At 40.4% G+C, this 20,732-nt stretch overlaps 1 protein-coding gene across 1 annotated transcript in view; it reads right to left on the reverse strand.

The window, feature by feature from the left end:
* APCDD1 (APC down-regulated 1) overlaps nt 1-20,732 on the reverse strand; it is a 72,360-nt gene that overhangs the window by 2,200 nt on the left and 49,428 nt on the right. Inside the window, exon 3 of the mRNA XM_089671011.1 lies at nt 18,853-19,384. Within this exon, the coding sequence (XP_089527137.1) occupies nt 18,853-19,384 (532 nt within the window). The remainder of the gene's footprint in view (nt 1-18,852; nt 19,385-20,732) is intronic.

The raw sequence follows: 20,732 nt of genomic DNA on the forward strand, positions 1-20,732 counted from the left end.
TCTGCTCCTCTAGCGTCAGCTATCAAGCAGGCATCTGGGTGGATCCTGACAATATTGTCAGGATCCTTCCAGAGCCTGAAGCAGCTCTGTCTTGTCATTGTCCACTATTAGCTGACTCTGGGTTACAGGAGAACAAGAGTATGTGAACTCCTGTGACCCACTAGAGAAGTATGGCTTTGGCTATACTTTTGTCTTCTAGGGAAATGCAGTGGTGACACCTTTCTTCCCCCACTCTGTAGGTGGACAATGAAGAAGCAAGAGCAGACTAATGGGATCATCTCTCTTCTCACTCTGCTCTCTCCTATCAACTTTTTGCTTGTCAGTACATTTGTATACAGAACACCCTATTGATGTCCTGACTCTGAGGTCTAGTTCACACCATGTCCACTAAACTGCATTAATCTGCATTGATCAATACAGGCTCAACACAAGGACACAAAGAAAACAATTGTATTTTATGAACTCTGGTCACGCCATACAGGTATGTTGCATAAAAATGCATATATCCATTTTTACGCAACACACAGCAATACAATAAAACGAGTGGCAGCACATTACAACTTGCTGTTGTGCATAAAATTGAATCAAATGTTTCTTAACATTCAAAAGAGTTAAAAAAGGGAACAAAATATGTAAACACTGAATGCATTGTTACAATGCATAGCTGATGGTTTGAAGGAGACCTGATGCTTTAAAGTATGTAGTACATTTAATTTACATTTACTAAAACATATAGCAATAACAAATTATAAAAACTATAGAAGGCAATAAAATAAGTGCAATTCCACATCCCTCCAGCACCTGGTTATGTGACCAATGCTGGGGTAATCAGGGCTGCTGTTAGAAACCACGGGGCCCCATACAGCCAACCTGACAAAACAAAACAAAAAAAACCCCACATTTTACAATGCTTCAGTTATGAATGAGCACAATGAGTGATCAGTACCAATCAATCATTGTGTTCATTCAAGAAAGAAAGGGGCTGGTACATGTGACATATTTACTGAGCCCATCCCCCACTCTCCATTCTGAAGGATTCTATTGTGTGCTTGCAGCTGCCAGTGGGAACCACAGGTGGCAATCCGGAAGCACTGTGGGGGGTGGGAGCACACAGGGTTTGGGCTGAGCAGCAGAGGGAAATGTATGGTGCACAAAGAGTGATGGGGGAAGCAATTACTGGAACTGATCCCCTGATCTCAGTAGCATGTAGATGGAGAGGAGCTGAAGCCAGCTTTCAGCTGCTGCAAAAAAGCCACATACAGGGGATCGGTTCCAATAATTCCACGCCGTGCTGATCACCCTCCCTGCCCACATCCAATTCACCCAACTGCCTGGGCCCCCCTGCTGGTCTGGGCCCCGTACAGGAGGACTGGTGCTACCCCCATATCCAAGGGCCCCGCGGGTAATGGTCAAGTTGTCTCTGTTGTTGCGGAGCATTAATGTTCTATTAACCTCCCTGGCGGTATGATTCTTTCCGATTTTTTGTGCTGAAAGCGGTACCATTTTTTTGCATGGAAATATGTAGTTTTTTATTGTAGACTGTAATTTTTAGGAACAACTCACTGAAATCTGTCCGAACAAGAGTCTATTAAACATCCCAGGTATGATAACATTTGAAACACAAAATCATAAATTATAATTTAATAAATAATCATAAAAAATAATAATATAATTATAATAAATTTAATTCAATAATATAATCAAACCAAAAACACTGAAATTTGAAATACAGAGGCAAATTCGCACATCGCTGAGCAAAGTCGCAAAATCGTTTTCAGTGTCTGATGACGAATTTCCCCACGAATCATTATCACTCAATTCTGCAAGTGGTTCTGATTTACTATCGCTGTTCTAAAACCGCTTTTGACGTAAAGGGACGCTTTTTGGACGCCATGGACTTTTCTAAGTTTCCAGGCAGAAAGAACATTGAAAATGCAGGCAGGGCACAGGACAAAGCAGTAGGGACAAAATATATGTGAAATGCATTGAAACAGCAATGACAGCAAAAATGACATTTTTGTAAAAATTTCAAATTTCCCGACGGGTCCGGCGCCTGTACGTCCCGACGTCACAGGGACCGGAATACAGAAGCCAGATGCCGGCATCGGCTGGAGGAGATGGCCGGGGACACTGCAGGGGACACATCGCGGGAGCGAAGGACAAGGTAAGTGCTGCAGGGACCCCCAGAGCAACGCCGCATGGTAAGCCCGAGTGTAGCTCAGGGTTACCGCTCTTGGTATAGAAATTTTAACCCGAGCTACACTCAGGAACACCGCTAAGGAGGTTAACACTGTTGACTACCAAGCTCTGAACTAAACATTAGTAATCTAAGATTCTCTGGCATAGTAAAGGGAATGGCAAAGGCATCTCATTAAAGCAGACCTAAACTCAAGAGCCGAGTTCAGGTGTACCTACCTCCCAGTCTGCCTGCTGTCTGTAAACCCTAATCCGGATTAGGATTGCCACCTCATTCCTTTAAAACCAAACACATATTAATTACACAGGTTCTGTGGCTGATTAAGGTGGTAATTAAACTCACTTAGTGCCTTGTGTGCATTAAGCTTTGTAATTAATATGTATTCGGTTTTAAAGGGATGAGGTGGAAACCCTAACCCAGATGCTACCTGTGACCCAAAATGGAGTATTTCTGTGACCAACAGGCCTCTGATTCCAACCTACTTCCAGACTACAACCACAGTGATGGACACAAATTGTGAGACGTAGAGGCGCTCATTGACTGTTTCTGGCTGAGCAGCCAAATCAGTTCCTCAGCTGCTCACAGTCCCATTGCCACAGTCACTGTTAAGTCCCCATTCACAGTGGATGTTTTTACAGCGGCTGTTTTTTGGTTTTTGGAGTTTTTTTCTACAGCCAGTAAACTCCCCAGCATGTTATCCTATGTGTCCATACACACATAGACTGTAATTAACGTTTTTTGGCTGGGGTGTTTTTTGGCTGAAAATAACCCCCAGAACTAGTGGGTTTCTAGAAGAGTTTTTTATCTGTAAAAACGTTGTAATGCTTATAAAACACGGCAAAATGTGGTAAAACTTAGCAAACCCTCGTTTTTGGACTTTTTTAAGGTAAAAAACCCTGCAAACTTCAAAAAACGCGGCTAAACACCAACACAAATACACTAAAAACGTTTTTACCGTGACTTTACACAGCTAACATTACCAGCCTTATTAAAATGCCCAGTGTGCATGGAGCCTAAGGATTAACAGGGAGATCTAGAAAAAGATTACTTCACAGTCAAACATTTGGGTGCATTTTTTCGTTTCTCATCCCTATGCTCTCTTCTACTGTTTACTGTTAGCATCTGTGCACTGCATCCTGCATCAGACCCTAATCAGCTCCTAGTACTGCTTATGTCTCTTTTGGCTTTTGTTAACCACTTGCCCTCCTGAGGATTTACCCCTTCCCAACCAGGCTATTTTTTGTGTTACGGCACTGCGTTACTTTAACTGACAATTGCGCGGTCATGCAACTCTGCATCCAAATGAAATTTTATGTCCTTTTTTTCCCACAAATAGAGCTTTCTTTCGGTGGTATTTGATCACCTCTGCGGTTTTTATTTTTTGCGCTATAAACAAAAAAAACGACAAATGTGAGAAAAAACAATGTTCTTGACTTTTTGCTATTAAACATGTCCAATAAAAAATGTAAAAAATCAAATTTCTTCATAAATTTAGGCCAAAATGTATTCTGCTCAGGGGTGGACTGACTATTCGAGCACTCCGGCACTGCCCGAGGGCCCGGAGTCAGTAGGGGGCCCCATGAGATGCCCCTGGTACCTTTTCAGGTGTGGGTGTGGTTTGAGTGTGGGCGAGGACACAGGGGGCCCCATGATCCCCTATTGCCCGGGGGCCCCATGAATTGTCAGTCCACCCCTATTTCTGCTACATATTTTTGCTAAAAAAAATCCCAATACGTGTAAAGTAATTGGTTTACGTGAACATTAAAAGCATTTACAAATAGTGGTATATATACTGGAATTTTTTTTACTAATAATGGCGGCGATCAGCGAATTATAGCAGGACTGCGGCAGGCATTCTGACACTTGGGGGAACTGACTTGGTGTCACTGACATCCCTAGTGACACCAATACAGTGATCAGTGCTAGTAAAAAGCACTCTCACTGTACTAATGGCACTGGGCAGGAAGGGGTTAACATCTGGGGTGATTAATGGGTTAACTGTGAGCTGTGTCTGTGCTTTCCACTGTAAGCACACTGCTTTGTATGGCTATGCTCTGCAGAGCCATACAAAGCAGCGTGCTGGAGCTGAAAGGGGAGAGAACTGTATTGTTTACATACAGTTGTCTCCCCCATCAATAATGCTGGGCGTTCACCAGGTGCCGGTGAGTAATCACTAACCGGGACCCACTGATTGACAGCCGAGGGCGCTGATGGCGGAGTGGGTAGGGGGCGCTCATGCTAAATCACATATATATATATGTGATTTTGCGCACCCCTGCCATCATGTAGCAGTCTGCTACAGGTTTGGCGGGAAAGCGGTTAAAGTGGAACTTTAGTCAGAAAATTAAGTCCTGCTAGATCACTTCAGGTTGGCCCCTTTTCCAGGTATAGCTATGTAAAACATTACAAATAAGTGCCTATACTGTTTAAAATAAAGTAATACACTGTGCACCCTGCTCTGCACATGCTCAGTTGCTCTCCATTTTTAGGCTTTCTGGGGCACTGCTGAACCTGTAGAGGCCAATCTGCTGACAGCCTGAAAGCGTCATTAAACTCTCCTATCCTTACAGCCAAGGAAGCTGCTTCTGTTTGATCTGCAACTGCCAAACCAGCCATTTGATGGTTTGACAGTTTGAGGACACAAACAAATGTGACAGCAATCCCGGCATTTTTGGGGCTCTGGGCATCAGCCTCCAGCAAGAATAAACAGGAGCAATACTGGAGACAATTTACAGCACACACTCATTTTGGTAGCAGAATTATTCATGTGGAATAGATGTTCCTGCTAAAGAACATCATTTTTGATCACGTTATTATGCGTAAAGTTCTGCTTTAAGCAGCGTATTACAGACATGTCTAGGTACTAACACTAGTTGCATTTAAAAATACATTTTTTTTTGTATAATGAATACAAAACTGTATTACTTCGGGTTTTGCAAATTTGCCTGGAGTTCAGCTTGATCTTAGAAAATCGCATTTAGATGCAATTGCTAAATGGCTTTGCTGCCTGTGCCCAGTAACCTTAGCCTGGCAAATCTTTGCTAGGGCACTCCAGCGCTGGAAAGGTTAAGACTGAGGAACAGGCTGTGTTTGATGTTATATCAAAGCCCCCTTTGATCTCCATTAGAATATTGTGCTGCTTTTCCATAAAGGAAATGTTTGTCTGCAGAGATCTGTATCTCTACACTGCTGTCACATGTATCACGTTTTACAGCACTACATATTTCTTAAATCTGCGACCCTGACTTTTACTTGGAAATGCAAGTATAACTTGCCATGTTTAACAAAGCCTAGGATTTTTTTTTTTTTTAAATATAACATAATACACTATATATAACAGCCTTGTCACGCTAGACTGCATTTTTCGCACACAAAATTGCATTTCAAAAATGAATGATAATATTTAAAATATGTTCTGAAAGCCATTTGAAAAATTAGCTCATGCAGCATTTTCCATCTGTTCAGTTGCAAGTTCTCATTCAAGTAAATAAAACTGGGTGCTAAATGCTGCCCAAAAACTTTAATACACATCAAACAGACAGATCTGGAGTGAATTTGGTCTTAGGCTAGGTTCACACCTATGCAGTTTGCGTTTGATCCGTTTCTGTAGTGCGTTTTTGCACTTGTTCTTGCAGCGTTTTTGATGCGTTTTGCATTTTTTAACTTGTTGCTGGGCAGATTAAAATGCAAAACGCGTCAAAAATGCACTACATGCTTTTCTGCAGCATCTCAATTAAAGTCTATAGTACCGAAAACACAATGTTTTCCATTTAAAACAGTCCCGACCCTTTCCAAAAAACGCACCAGGTGCAAAATGCGTCAAAAACGCACTACATGCTTTTCTGCAGTGTCTACATTAAAGTCTATAGAACCAAAAAATGCAACGTTTTCCATTTAAAACAGTCCCTGACCCTTTCCAAAAAATGAACTGGGTGAAAAGGCAGAGGAAAATACATAGGTGTGAACCTAGACTTAACCCTGGTTCGCACCAGCGTGACTTGACAGTTCAAAGTCATGACAAGTCGCACCTCATTTGCGGCAATGTAAATGGACTTTGAAAAAGGTTCCTGCACTATTTCTGTGCAACTTCATTGCGACTTGCATTGACTTCTGCTAAATGAAGTCGCACACATGTCAGCAAGCTGAAATCGCACAGATAACTGGCTTTGTAGTCGCGCAGAAGTAGAACGACTTCAAAACCGTACAGGTGTGAACCAGGGCTAAAACCATACTGGCAATTTATATTGACGTCCAAGTTGAGGAAAATATTTTTTTCAAGTTTTGGATAGAGTAGGGAAGGGTTTGAACTTCTATTTTGTATTGCTGACTGTCCCCACCTAGGCATCTAGTGATACAAAATCTCTCCGATGGGGCAAAAGCAGCAGCAAAAAACACATTTATGTAGAGTGGTGAATGGTTAGAATTTCCTTCAAGTATCTATTCCCTTCCTTGCTAGCCAGCTCTCATTTCCAGTTCAGTTAATGGAAAATCTGTAAAGCTTAAAGTTGGACTTTCAATTACTTTTAACAAAATGTTTATAAGAAATTGGTGATTGGTTGTTTACACATGTGTAAAGCCCCGTACACACCATGGGAATATCGGATAAACGATCGCCCGTTCTTTTTCGCCTGCTAGTCTCACATCGAAAGTGAAAAGGTTAGTAAAGATACGAAAATTCTCGTACGAAAGAAAAGAATTTCAAAAGTGATGCCATGTATTTGTATTGTATTTTCAGGCGACTACTGTACTGATTAAATGAAAATCGTACGAGAAAAATTTTTGCGCTTCCCTTCGGATATTGTTGCATGAATTGTCGTGATCGGCTCTCGAAAGCTGTGTACTAACGATCCGATTATCGGACAATCGGTCCTCATATGAAAATTTTTGGACCATTTTCTTATAGTGTGTACGGGGCATAAGTTGTGTTAGTGTCTTATAGTGTGCCAGTGTAGCATCTGTTAACATGGTTTAAAAACTGATATATACTCAAAAAGTAAGACAGGGGTCTCCAAACTTTCTAAAAACAAAGGGCCAGTTTACTGTCCTTCAGACCTTAGGGGAGGCAGACTGTGGTAAGTGGGAGTAGAAAATACCCTAGTGTGGGTGGGAGGAGGAATATTCCCACATCATTGATACTAGTGGAGGAATAGTGTCCCATCACTGGTGTCAATGGAAGGAATAGTGTCCCATTTTTGGAGTCATTGAAATGAATAGTACCCCATCTTTGGCATCAGTGGGAGTAATAGTACCTCGTCTTTGGTATCAGTGGGAGGAATAGTGCGCTGTCCCTGATGTCAGTGAAAGGAATAGTGTCCCATTTTTGGTGTCATTGAAATAAATAGCTCCCCATCTTTGGCATCAGTGGGAGGAATAGTGCCCTATCTTTGGTGTCAGTGGGAGGAACAGTGCCCCGTCTTTGGTGTCAGTGGGAGGAACAGTGCCCCATGGTTGGTGTCAGTGGGAGGAATAGTGTTCCATTGCTGGTGTCAGTGTGAGAAATAGTGCCCCATCGCTGGTGTCAGTGGTAAGAATAATGCTCTATCATTGGTGTCAGTGGAAGGAATATTACCCCATGACTGGTGCCATTGGGATGAATAGTGCCCTATTGTTAGTGTCAGTGGGAGGAATAGCGTTCCATAGGTTTTTTTTTTTTTTTTTTTTTAGTATTTTAGAAATACATTTTATTTTAGGACTACATGACCAGATTACAGATGTGGCTTACTATAACCACTCAGAGTTTGGTTTTAAGTCTGATATGTGTGTGATAGTGCTGGACAGAAAAAAGTAGGAATTGGTTTGAATGGATATATATTGGAGTGTGTTTTCCTTCAAGAAAGCAGATCCTTGGTGAAAGTATAGAGAGTATGTGGGCCTTGTTTTGGCCCTAGACTGCTACCTCTCCAAACACGACAAGCCAATTGCTCAACGATCAACTCTTGTATGAGTACTGAGGAGCGCCCAGTACCGATGTTCGTACTAGTTAAAGTATTCTTTAAAGGTTTATCAGTTGAAAGCATCAGACAAATATCTCTGGCTCTATCTGATGCTTTTAAACCAATTAGCTTAGGTGTTCCATAGGTTTTATATCAGTAGGCAAAATGATACCCCCAATGTTGGTGTCATTGGAAGTAATAGTGGCTCATCATTGGTGTCTGTAGAAGGAATAGCCAGATAAAGGCAAGCAAGGGGCCACATCTAGCCCAGGGGTCACAGTTTGGAGATCACTGATCTAAGCCATATCTTACCCACTCTTGCATTTTAGGTCTGCTACTCTTGGAGTATCTTCCTTTGTTCTGTAGTGACAGTTGATGAAAACAATATTGTGCGGATCATTGTCTCATGGCTTGCTGGATTTGAAACTGTATCTAAAGACCTGCAGTGCAAGGAGCTCCTTGTATCTCATTCATTCCATTATTCTGTTTTTTTTCTCCATTTTCCTGTTGCCTACTGATGTCTCCCCCTCCTGTGCTGTTGCTGTCTTTGGATCCTGCATTCTAATAAACACCCTACCAGTCATCAGTTCACCTTACAGTAGTTTATTTTTATCATCGGCCATCAAGAAGGGCACATCTGACATGAGGAAGCAAAGCACTACTCCTCTAATAAGATGGCCTATTTCAAAGTGAGACCTAGTAGATAAGTCTTTGGGAAACGCTCAGCTAATTAGGTCAATTTCAGCAACCCCTTTTAGGCTCCATGTACACAAGCAGCTTCTAAACTCACATTTTTTTGCCAAAGCTCCTAAGTCAACTCCATAAAAGCCTATGTGTCCATGTACATATAGGCTTTTAGCAGAGTTTAAGAGCTGCTGAGTTTAGGTGAGGTTAAACCTCCCTCTCCTGACCGCGGAAGAATCACGTTCAGGATAGAAATGTTTTGACCACTGACAGTGGGAAAACGCAAAACGTGGCAAAAACGTGGTACCGCGGTTGCTGCGTTTTTTACCGCGTTTTGCATTTCCCAGTGGCCGGCGGTCAGAGTAGGCTCATGTACATGAAGCCTTATACTTTAGTTAAGGAGGGACATCTCGATATAAACTACTAAGCAAAGACAAGCTTCCAATCAGTAGTGAAAAAAATATGTAGGTTTATTGGGACCCTGATTTGGAGTCTGCCATTTCTGTCTCTTCCCCAAGATGGCCTGGATATACAAACCTCTTAACAAGAACTCCGCTTTGCTGCTCTGTGCATAGTGCTTGCTGGAATATCTGTGATATGTTCTGTGTTTGCTTACAGATAAACTGTTGAACTGAAGAGGTCAGCTCTGTACACAATTTAATATGAAATATTACATGTTAAACCAGTTAAACGGGTTGGATCTGTATCTGTTGGCTGGTTTACTTGGAGCAATTCAAAAATGTCTTTGTGTGACTAGCAGAAAATTACAATTTTGTTGGCAGCAGCGGATAATATTAATGTGATTTAAATAAAGAAGTGCTAGTATTAGGGCTTTGATGTTATGTAATGAGGATAATATTGTTGAGGATATCCTGTATCTGTGACAGACAATACCCATCCAGTTGGAGGAAGAGAGAACAAAATCAAAGCTTTCTTCCATTAAGTATACTTTCATTGTGGCAAACACAGGGCAGGGTGTGCTTAGTCCTGTCCAAGTATAATAGTGGAAGACAATTATAATGATCTATTGAAAGGAGTTTTGGGGACCCTATGAGGCAAACACATAACATATTTTGTAACTCAGACCAACCAATTTACACTCTTAATAGTTTAGAATAAAACCTTCTAAATATGCAAATGTTTTGTTTTATGTCATACCCAACTGCTGCTGACCACCCTCCCAGGCTCATACGATCAGTCTTTTGGGAAAGAACTTAGCTTTTACTCAGGCGGTATGGTGATGCCTCCATGTTCTTGTCCAGTTCTGCCAAGAAGTTGCAGATACTTAAGGTTAACTAATGCACCAGTTGGGTACAATGAGTAGATATTACGTTAGCACTTTGGTCAGTTCACCAATGAAAATCACTTGTTGCCTGAAGTTTTTCTTTAAGCTGGCTATATTCTGGAAGATTGGACAGCCTTGAAATTCACATACATGGACATTCCATTCATAGTGATAACCTAAATTATGAAAGGCATTTACCTTCTGAATGGGTGTCAATCCTGACCTTCACGTATTCCAAGGGGATGCATGCTGACTCAAGTGATTTGTTTTTTTAAAACCACAATAGAAAGTATTTTTTACAATTAATTGTGGAGTAAGTGTAGAATACAATGCGGATTCAATAGTTATGCACTAGTTTAAAGTGGAAAAATAGTTCCACTTTTTGTTTCTAGCTTTTCTGAATGTAGCAGTACTTACATGTGTCTAAGATATGAATTCCACTTATAAACTATATTTTCCACTATTGCATAATTGTAAAACATTTAGAAATATTTTACAAACATCTAAACCAGAGATGCACACAATGATCTAAAGTGTTTTCAAACCAGATTGGACTAATACACATCTACCACAAGGGCAAGCCCCAAGTACACTTGGACATAATTTGTTTTCCATTTATGTTTTTCTTAACTGTATTATTATTATAAAAAAAACATTTTAACAGTGGTATACCAACTCAGTCCTATGGTCTGCTATCCCCTATTAAAGCTGAACTCTAGGTTTGATTTTAATTGTATAGTTACATTTGGCCAGCTTGGACCAATGTAAGATGCATATTTCAATCTTGAGCAAATCACCTTTGCAGCTTCCCTTCTGCATAGCAACCACAGGCACTCACTCGGCACTGCTGCCATTCACAGAAGGTTTTGTATTTTTAATGCATACAAGACAACCTCTGATTGGAAAAGGTAGAGAGCCATGGTGGTGATGTCACAATCCCCACCTCATCCAATCAGAGAATGTCTTGTAACCAAGCATGTATGCTCACTGCTATTTTAATACCAGCTAGTATGGTCATTGGTATTGGGGACATGTTTTAAGAGGGGTGCCCAAAATGGGGTCTTTCTCAAACACCAGGCCAGTACTGATTGGTGCTTTTTTTATAGCACCAGTGTCTGAAAAAGTTGTTAATAAATAGGAAGGTGGTTTACCCCTCATGCTGCCATTGGTTAACTGAATTCAGTGGAGGCACAGCCATGATTCAAAGTGAACTTGTTCTTTTCCCATGCAGGGTAGAGCAACATGTTTATAATAATGGCTGCTTCCCCAGCAGCAAATACTCATTGTTCCTTTGCTCCTCTCTAAGGAGTGAGGGATTGAAGTTCTGTGAAAGCTAGTCACTCTAGGCAGTTTACACAGGGTTTAGAACACTTTACAGACCCCCATGTGACAGTGCTGTTCCAATCTTTAAGCTTGAATATGTCACATGCTTCCCTATACCCAGGAGTATTGGGAATTTTCTTTGCTCCCAGCAACTGAAGGGAAAGTAAAGGAAGGGTGATCAGGTGGTGCTGGGCAATGCACAGGTTTTCTTATAAGAACATTTGTTGGGATAGAAATATAGGTACTGCAATTTAACTATCTATCAAGTCACTGAGCTAGAAGGAACATGCAGCCAGTGAAGCTGGAGCCTCAGACCCTATAATTGTTTCAGGGTGGTGGATCACTAAGTAGTGAATGATAGTAGCAATTCCAGTCCTTGCACCAGTAATGGCAGCTCCCATATTTCTATCCTGACAAGTAATCTAGAAGCAAAAGGAATGTGCAATATGTCATTTCAATTTTAATCATGTGCAATTTAATTGACTTTTTCGTTTCGAAAAAGGAAATGTAAACGTTCTAACAAATCGGTATATGTCTTGTTACAACTTGCAAGGAGCATGTGATCATTGGGATGTACAGAGCAGTGAACCTGATTCCTTCATCAGCCTTGCTAAGATCAAACAAAATGTATATTCAGTACATAAAAGAAAGGCTTCTGCAGTTACTGGAATCTCTGTCTATTTATAATGCATCATCTAATATAGTTATATATAGTTGGGTGACATATGAAATTAAAGAAACATTGTAGATAATCATGATATACCCATTTGGCTGTCCTCAGACAGCCTCAGGCATGGCTGAAAGAAACCAAACGTCATATTAATAATGCGCCTTCATGTATTCATTTCATTAAGTTTTAGTTTTGCAAAAAAAAAAAAAATCAACTCCCTCCAGGGGAACATATATTTCAAAAACTTTATTCTGAAGCCATACTTCCTGTGCTGACATTGGCAACTCAGGTACACTTTATCTTACCTTTGAAATAAAGCCAGAGGTTCCCGTTAGGCTTCATGCACACGTTGCAATTTGAAATCATGGGCAGAATTGCCACAATTCTGCTCGCGATTCCAAATCGCGTGGCAATCACAGCACAACGTGAGTGTCATTATCCCCAATGGCACCGCAAACTCAATGCAATTCTGCTGCAATTGTCACACCACAGGGTCGTGCAGCAATTGCGGCAAGCCATGCCTCTAAAAATCGCGTAAGGCTTGTCGCCCAAAAAGGAGCAGGAGCATCTTTTCAGGCGACAAACGTGCATCGGGCAGCCCATTTAAGTGAATGGACTGGCCCTATGCAACATGAAGAATCATGTAGCAGTCAAGCTTGTTCCCACTAAGCGGTAATGTGAATGGGGCCTGAAAGTGACACTGTTGCTAACTGGGCCATGGTAAAAAGACATCCTCAGCTGGAAGTGGAATACCGGGGTTATGGCTGCAGCAATGTGCCATAACCCCAGTATTGTTTTTTTCAGCCGGTGATGCCCTTTCTGCTAAAAGTGGTCAGATTTGTCGCTAGATCACTTTTAGAAATGGCGGGAGGGATCTGATGATCACAGCAGCTGGGCATAAAGATGAGAGAATGAAAGATGGCTTCCACTCCTTTCTATGGTCTAGGACACAGGTGTCAAGCTGGTGGCCCTCCAGTTGTTGTCAAACTACAAGTCCCATGAGGCATGGCAAGATTGACAGTTACAAGCATGACTCCAAAGGGTAGAGGCATGATGGGACTTGTAGTTTTTGCAACAGCTGGACGGCCGCCAGTTTGACATCCCTGACCTAGGAGGACCGCAGCGACGTTACTGCGTCACTCCCACTTCCAGCTTAATGTAAAAGCATTACAGCAATGCTCATGCTTTACATTGTAGAGGCTTATTGACCCCAAATCTCTCCATAAGGAGGACCTGCTTGTTTCTATCATAAGGAATGTTTACATTCCTTGTGATAGGAATAAAAGTGCTACAAATTAAAGGGACAGTGTAAAAATAAAAAAATTGAATAAAAAAAAGTTTAAAATGCCCTCATCCCCCCGTGCTTGTGCGCAGAGGTGGACACACATGCAGGTCACATTCACATATGTAAACGGTGTTCAAACCACACATGTGAGCTATAGCCGTGAACGTCAGAGCGAGAGCGATAATTGTAGCACTAGATCTCCTCTGTAACTGTAAACTGTTAACCTGTAGCTTAGCAACAGTGTCCTTTTAACTGTTTACTTGAAAGGAGTTAAGTTTGTTCGGCCCTATCCATTTAATTACTTTCTCAGCCATCTTTAACCCTTTCCCTACCAGACCCTGCGCTCTACTTAAAACTCAGATAATTTTTGAACTTCTTTTTGTTTTGTTTTTTTAGCTTTCAGAGTTTGTATAAGTAAATTCCTGCTAAATCTAAAAGCTAAAATTGTATTGAGTTAATTACACATATTTTTTAAATTTTAATTATGACTTTTGTGCAACAGTGCAAATGAAAAGTAAATAGGCAACTTAAGCTGGCTATACGCTAAAAGATTTTCTAATGAACATTCCTACAAAAGTTGTTTGAACATTTGATGGCTGAATATCGTTCAAAAGTACTTCAAGAACTGGTGTACTTTTAACATTCAATTTTGGCATGAATGTAGTTTGATGATTGAAAATCACATTCACTGTTAAAAATGTGTTTGTTCAAGAAAAATTTTCCATTTATCACCTGCAAATTTTTTCTGTGGTTAAAAACAAATGTTGATTTGACACCACTAACGAACAGGAAATTGAATGAACAATTTTAGAATATTAGATTGCAAGATAAATTCTACTAGTGTATAGCCAGCTTTACTCTAACAATTTGGAGGTTATCATTTTTCAATTACAGCTTTCAGAGTTTGTAAAAGGCCTCTCAAACTATACATTTTCTTAAAAAGATAACAAAAGCAGATTGAAAAAAAACAAACATGGTATACTTACCTGCTTTGTTCAGTGGTTTTGCACAGAGCAGCCCTGATCGTCCTCTTCTTGGGTCCCCCGCTGGCACTTTTGGCCCCTCCCTCCTGCCAAGTGCCCCCAGAGCAAGCAGCTTGCTCTGGGGGCACCAAAGCAGGCTTGCTCCAGAGCTGCTGCTCTGTGTGTCCATTCACACACTATAGTTGATCAACCCTGCCCCCCTGCTCTTTCCTCATTGGTTCACTGGCTGTGATGACTCCTGGGAGTTAATGACTCCTGCTGTTGTATCTGCCAATGAGGAGGAAGAGTCCCCAGAGAGCCGCTGCTCTTGTGCACATCGCTGGATAGAGAGGGGGTTCATGTAAATTTTAGGGGGGACTGAGGGGGGCTGCTGCACACAGAAGGTTTTTTTACCTTCATGCATAGAGTGCATTGTGCACTGCAATGGTGTGCATTTTAATATACTGATGTGGGCATACATTTCATTGCAACGCAGACCATTACAATGCACGGCATTGTGCTGCATCACAGAGAGCTGAATGAATGTAATATAAAAGAAATAAAAAAAAAAAAATGAAATCAAGCACTGAAATGCATTGTAGCAATGGACTGCAACACTTGTGCATAATGCATACCAGCACACAGGTTATGGGAACCTTAACATGTGCTCACTGATGTGAATGGGCCCTTAGTGTGTTGGTGCACTGAAGTGTTTTAGGCCTCAAATACATGGCCACAAAGGTCTGTACAGACTCATTCACGCTCTATGGACACCTATGAATTAAACCTCAGTTGTTTATTAATATTTTCTACAATTTTTTAAAATTACTTTTTACAATTTTATCTTTTACATGCTGCGTTAAATTTGAACAGCCCTCTGCAAAGTAGGCTTTAGGTGGGTGGCCAGGGAGCAATAAAACCTCAGTTCAAGCACCTGTCTTTACTGCCCCCCTCCCCCCAGCCACCTGTGTGAAAGATGCCTTAATGAGCATTTCCAGGAATAATAAATATGCAAAATTTTGATTTTTTTTTTCTTTGCCAAAAATTGGCCCACTTCAACAAAATTTACCAATTTGTCAGAATGCATTGGGGTCAATGAATAAAGCAAAATTTAGAGGCTTTTTGGTGATTTCAAATTTTTAATAAATTATTGTTCCTGTAATTTATTTTTGGAACCACTTTTAAGAAATGTATTTTTTCTAGGCGCACCTAGAAATACAAATATCAAAAATTAAGGGGCTTTTTGGCAATTTCAAAGTTTTAATGAATTATTGTTCCTAGAATTTATTTTTGGAACCACTTTTAAGAAATTTATTTTTCCTAGGTGCACCTAGAAATACAAATATCAAACATTAAGGGGCTTTTTGGCGATTTCAAATCTTTAATGAATTATTGTTCCTAGAATTTATTTTTGGAACCACTTTTAAGAAATGTATTTTTTCTAGGTGCACCTAGAAATACAAATATCAAAAATTAAGGGGCTTTTTTGGCAATTTCAAATTGTTTATTAATTTTTAAACATTTATTATTTCTATCATTTATTTTTGGAGCCAGTTTTAAGAAAAGTATTTCATTCTAGGTGCACCTAGAAATATATATGGTGACAGCTGTCACTGACATGGCTATGTTAACAGCCCTGGGCTTGCTACTGTTTAAAAGTTCACAGCGGCATATTCAACATCCTGCTCTGATTTACTCTAAATCTTTCTGCTCAGTCATGACATATACAAGATAATTTATGAAGCTCTTATTTGGTAAATTTCAAGCTAAAATGAATATATACAATCCTAAAAGAAGCCCTTGAGCTGCAGTTCTTCATAGATGGATTCTGAAAGTTTGATTTACCACCTTGAAGTTGTACGAGAGCTCCTGGAATTTGGAACATAGCCAATTTTCTTGCACGCTGATTCTGTGGTTAAGGCGGCATTCCACTACATGGCAAGCGTGGGCCTTTCATTATCTCTCATTTGCAGCCACAAGCAAAGCCACTAACAAGTGGAGAATTTGACATCGCTGGTTATTCCCCAGCCTGGCCAGTTCAGCAAATGTTTAGGCTTTATGTGTGTGCTTGCCTGGATTTCAGCGACATAGCTCGAATATTATTTGGAATAACAAAACTAATGGAAGGATGACAACACTTTGACAAACATTGAGGTTCACTTTTGAACCTTATCTCTCTTAGATTACCCCAGGGGAAGATAAGCGCTTAAACAAACAGGTTTGTGTGTGAAAATGGCTCTTCGGCTCAGGGTCTTGTTACTTAACATGGTCTCTGAGGAGCTGCAATTAGACTAAATAAAACGGCAAGCAGCGGACAAGCGCAGATGAAAAGGCCAACCTTGAACTGCATGCCTGTGTTCTTCTTAATTAGGTTTTATTTTGCACAAAGCGTATATCGTGTTTTACTAATGTTATTTTTCTGCTCCTGAGAAAAACATACTGAGATTATGTTATACTCATTAACGCCTGAAGCATTTCAGTTGGTTTTAACACTTTTACTGCCATGGATGCAAGGCTTACGTCGGAACATATTTACTTGCAGGTTGGCTCAGTAAAGCTAGCCATGGACTTAGAAATTAAAGGACATAAAGGACAAGTTTACCTTATATTAACCACTTCCCGTCCGGCCTATGTACATAAACGGCCGGACAGGAGTAGTGCAGGGGCGGGTTGCCGTTCATAAACGGTGCCTGCATTTTCAAGCTGTGCGCGCTCCCTGGGAGCGCGCAGCATTGTGATTCGGTGCCCACTGTGTCCTCCGGATCGCTGTTCGGGACCTCTGTGTGAGGTCCCGATCATGTGATCACTGATTGGCCAAACAGTGATCACATGAATAGTAGTCAGGGGTGGACTGACCTATTTGGCACTGACCGAGGGCTCGGGGTCAGTAGGGGGGCCCATGAAATGCCCCTGGTACCTTTTTCATTGGCTTTTTTGAGTTTGGGCAAGGACACAGGGGCCCCATGATCCCCTATTGCCCGGGGGCCCCATGAGTTGTCAGTCCGCCCCTGATAGTAGTAAGCAAGATGTCACTTCTGATATCATTACTTACTACGTGTGAAATGTGTGAATGATCACAGAGATCAAATGGTACACAACAGCCTTGTACCATGCGACAAGCTGTGACCAATCACAGCTCTCACAGTATTTCTCAATGGCTGCAAGAATGCAGCCAGAGAGAAGGAGAAATCTTCATCAACCCCCACAAGTAGTACAGTGTCACTATGGTGACACTGTACTGCTAGGGTGACAGTATGTAAAAAAACCCATAAATAATAATTAAAAAAATGTAAATTTTTTTTTGAAAAATTGTAATTTTTGATTATAAACTAATTTGGGTTATTTTTTTTTAACTAAAAAGATAACCAAATAAACGTTGGCCAAGATTTATGACGAATGATTATTTATTTGCAAAATGTTATAAGAAGAACACTTTTTTACCAAATTTTTAGACTTTTTCATTTATATAGCAAAAAAAATAAAAATCCCAGTGGTGAATAAATACCACCAAAATAAAGTTTTATCTGTCTCAAAAAAACTCTAAAAAATTAATATGGGTATAGTGTTGCATGACCCGCTCAATTGTCATTCAAAGTGTGATAGCAGTGAAAGCTGAAAATTGGCCTGGACAGGAAGGGGGTAAAAGTGTCCGGACTTGAAGTGGTTAAACAATGTAAAAAACACTCTCAGTGCACTACAGGCTCATATCCTGTAAAGTCCATAATAGTTCATAAATGTCCATCACTGTATAATCGCTTAGGTGGCAGCCATTCCAGAGTATGCCAACTCTATATAGATAATGTATAAGAAAGAAGAGAAAGAGGTGCCTTCTAAGTGCAGTATTAACACAACTTAATAAGTCACTGTATACATAAAAATTCACAATAGTGAAGAAGTAAAAAAACCCATCAATAAGGGATAATCTCCAGGTTTGCCATCGTCATCCACATCCTGCAAAAGTCTGTCCGATTGCTATAGGGGCCACCATAGGTGGTAGAAGGGTCCCAGAACGCCTCCGCCGGAACTGGAAGTGTCTGTGACCAGCGTGGACAGCAAGAGCTGGGCAGATGTGATGTCACCAAGGACAGAGGCCTTCCTTGGTTGCCGAACTCTGCACACATGCACAGCTGCACCAATTTTCTCCAGTTTTAGTAAATCAACCCCATTATGTGCTTTACCGCAACTCACTGATGTGAATGGACCTGTGCTAGAGCACTTTAAGCAGCTGCTCTGCACAATCCCCATATGCTTGCCTTAATCTATTAATCTGTATATATAATCTAAGAAGTTCCTTTTAAGAGTTATGAGTAGAATTTTCTTTGAAATTGAGCAAAAGTTGCCATTTTGGTGATATGCATTGGAGTCAAGGCAAATTGGGGAAAATGAAATTAAGGAAGTTTTTAAAAGGGTGAAAGGCTTTAAATGGATCCCAAGGGTTATGGAAGCTCCTCTCTTTTTGGTCAGTTATATAGTTATCCATATCATAAATCTGATTATAAGAAATAGTGCTTACCTTGGCATTTTGTAAAGCCGGTTGGTAACTGGATGGCCTGTAATACATCCTCTGGGAGGTGTCAGTATGAACATCCCCTAGAAACAATTCTTCTACTAAATGATCCAAGTTGTGATGTAAATACTGCTTTTCCACACGAATGAGCTGAAGTTCATGCATTGCAAAGTTAAGAGCCTCCAAACATCTACAGCTGTTGTCTTCCTTCCACAAATCATAAGTGCCATCTATTTTCCAGGGCATTCCGGGGGGTATAATACCAGGACAAGTGGTGTTTACCATCCAAGTGAGTTTTTCGGCCATGCTTTCACTATGGGGTACCACTTGTACACTGTGCAACTGATAATCAGCCTCTGTCCCACCACGGATGATCCAAGATGCTTGCCGGAGACGGATTTTTCCACGAATAACCAAGGTATATGTGGGATTTGTACAATGGTTTCCTCCATAATAAAACTGATAAGCTTTAAACGTATTATTATTATAAAATCTGTAGGATCTTGTGATGAATTCTGGTCCTGATCGAACTTCACATCTGTAAAAATATGACCATGGTTTAATTCACAAGATTTTCAAAGAAGGCATAAATTATAGCATTGCTGTGTCTTCCAGTTCCAGTGCCAACTGCTGTTATTTTGTATGCTTCTGTCACAGGACAGGAAATGAGGCCTAATCTTCCCAGTGGGGTTACACACAGTAGTAACAACTTAAAGGAAGTCTTTACTTATCTCAAGTCTAAAAATGAAAATTGACAGTTCACTTGCTGAAAAACAACCCCGCCCCCGTATTATTTATGATTTTTGAGCAGTCAAAATTACACATGCTTATAAAAGCTAAAATATATGTAAACCTATTTATTTTTTTGGTTATGGCTAGAGTAAGGGAGAGTTAGAATCTTATTAGGTTCTCATTGCTGTCTGGTTTCCTCCAGGTTAAGAAAGTGATGGGAAACCCAACATTTATGAATTGTCACAAGAATTAAGGTGAAGGGAAATTTTCCAACGAGCAACCCTCTCCTGGTGATGGCTTTCTATGAGCGGATAGCCTTAGGTTTCAGAGAGCTCTTCTATTATTTCCTACTCTGTCTCTTAAGCTGACCATAGATGTATGCAGATAGAATATAGGGTTTTGACTGTGATTAGTAGACAGGTTTAGAAAGAAATAGGAAGAACTATCTGGACAGGTGTAACTATTGGTTTAGGGGGCATAGGGAGGGATGGATTGAGGGTTAAAAAAAAAAAGTCTAGTTGGACTGTTTATGTCATGATAAAGTGTATATTGTTATATCTTGTATTAAAATAAAAATGTAATAAAAGATATTAATAATAAAAAAATAAAAAAAATGGCCATAGATGGATAGAATGTCTAATGAAAATTCTTAGGAAAATATGCATGAAAATTCTCAGAACATTTGTTTATCATTCAAAATTCATTCGAGGACAATTATCCATCCTGCTCCTTTTCCGTCACTGTGATTGAAAACGAATGTCACTAATGATTAAAAACGTAAACAAACTTTCTTAGAATATTCTTTTCCTAAGAAGTTTCATTCATATTGTCTCTTAGATAACTGCAGTCTGTGTGCTCTTTGCGTTTTGTTCTTGCTGTTTTCTGAAATAAATTAGTCCTTGCAACAGCAGACCCTTAGGTTTCTATTGCTGTGACTAATGCAACAAGAAAACAGTAGAGATAGGAAGCAGAAAGCACATGAAGCAGAAGCCCAATGACACGTCATTACTGTTTTTAGCTAAACTTCAGAAGGGAAAGCAGGGGGTAAGTGTAATTAATAATTTCTACTTATAACCTGCTGCTTTTTCAGGTATAATTCCTGGAGCTCACCTTTAAATCTTCGCTCACACCAGTGCGTTGCGGGAATGCGTGCA

The sequence above is a fragment of the Staurois parvus genome, unplaced genomic scaffold (assembly GCF_062004578.1).
Source record: "Staurois parvus isolate SC_StPar_1 unplaced genomic scaffold, SC_StPar_1.0 ptg000097l, whole genome shotgun sequence".
NCBI classification, from domain to species: domain Eukaryota; kingdom Metazoa; phylum Chordata; class Amphibia; order Anura; family Ranidae; genus Staurois; species Staurois parvus.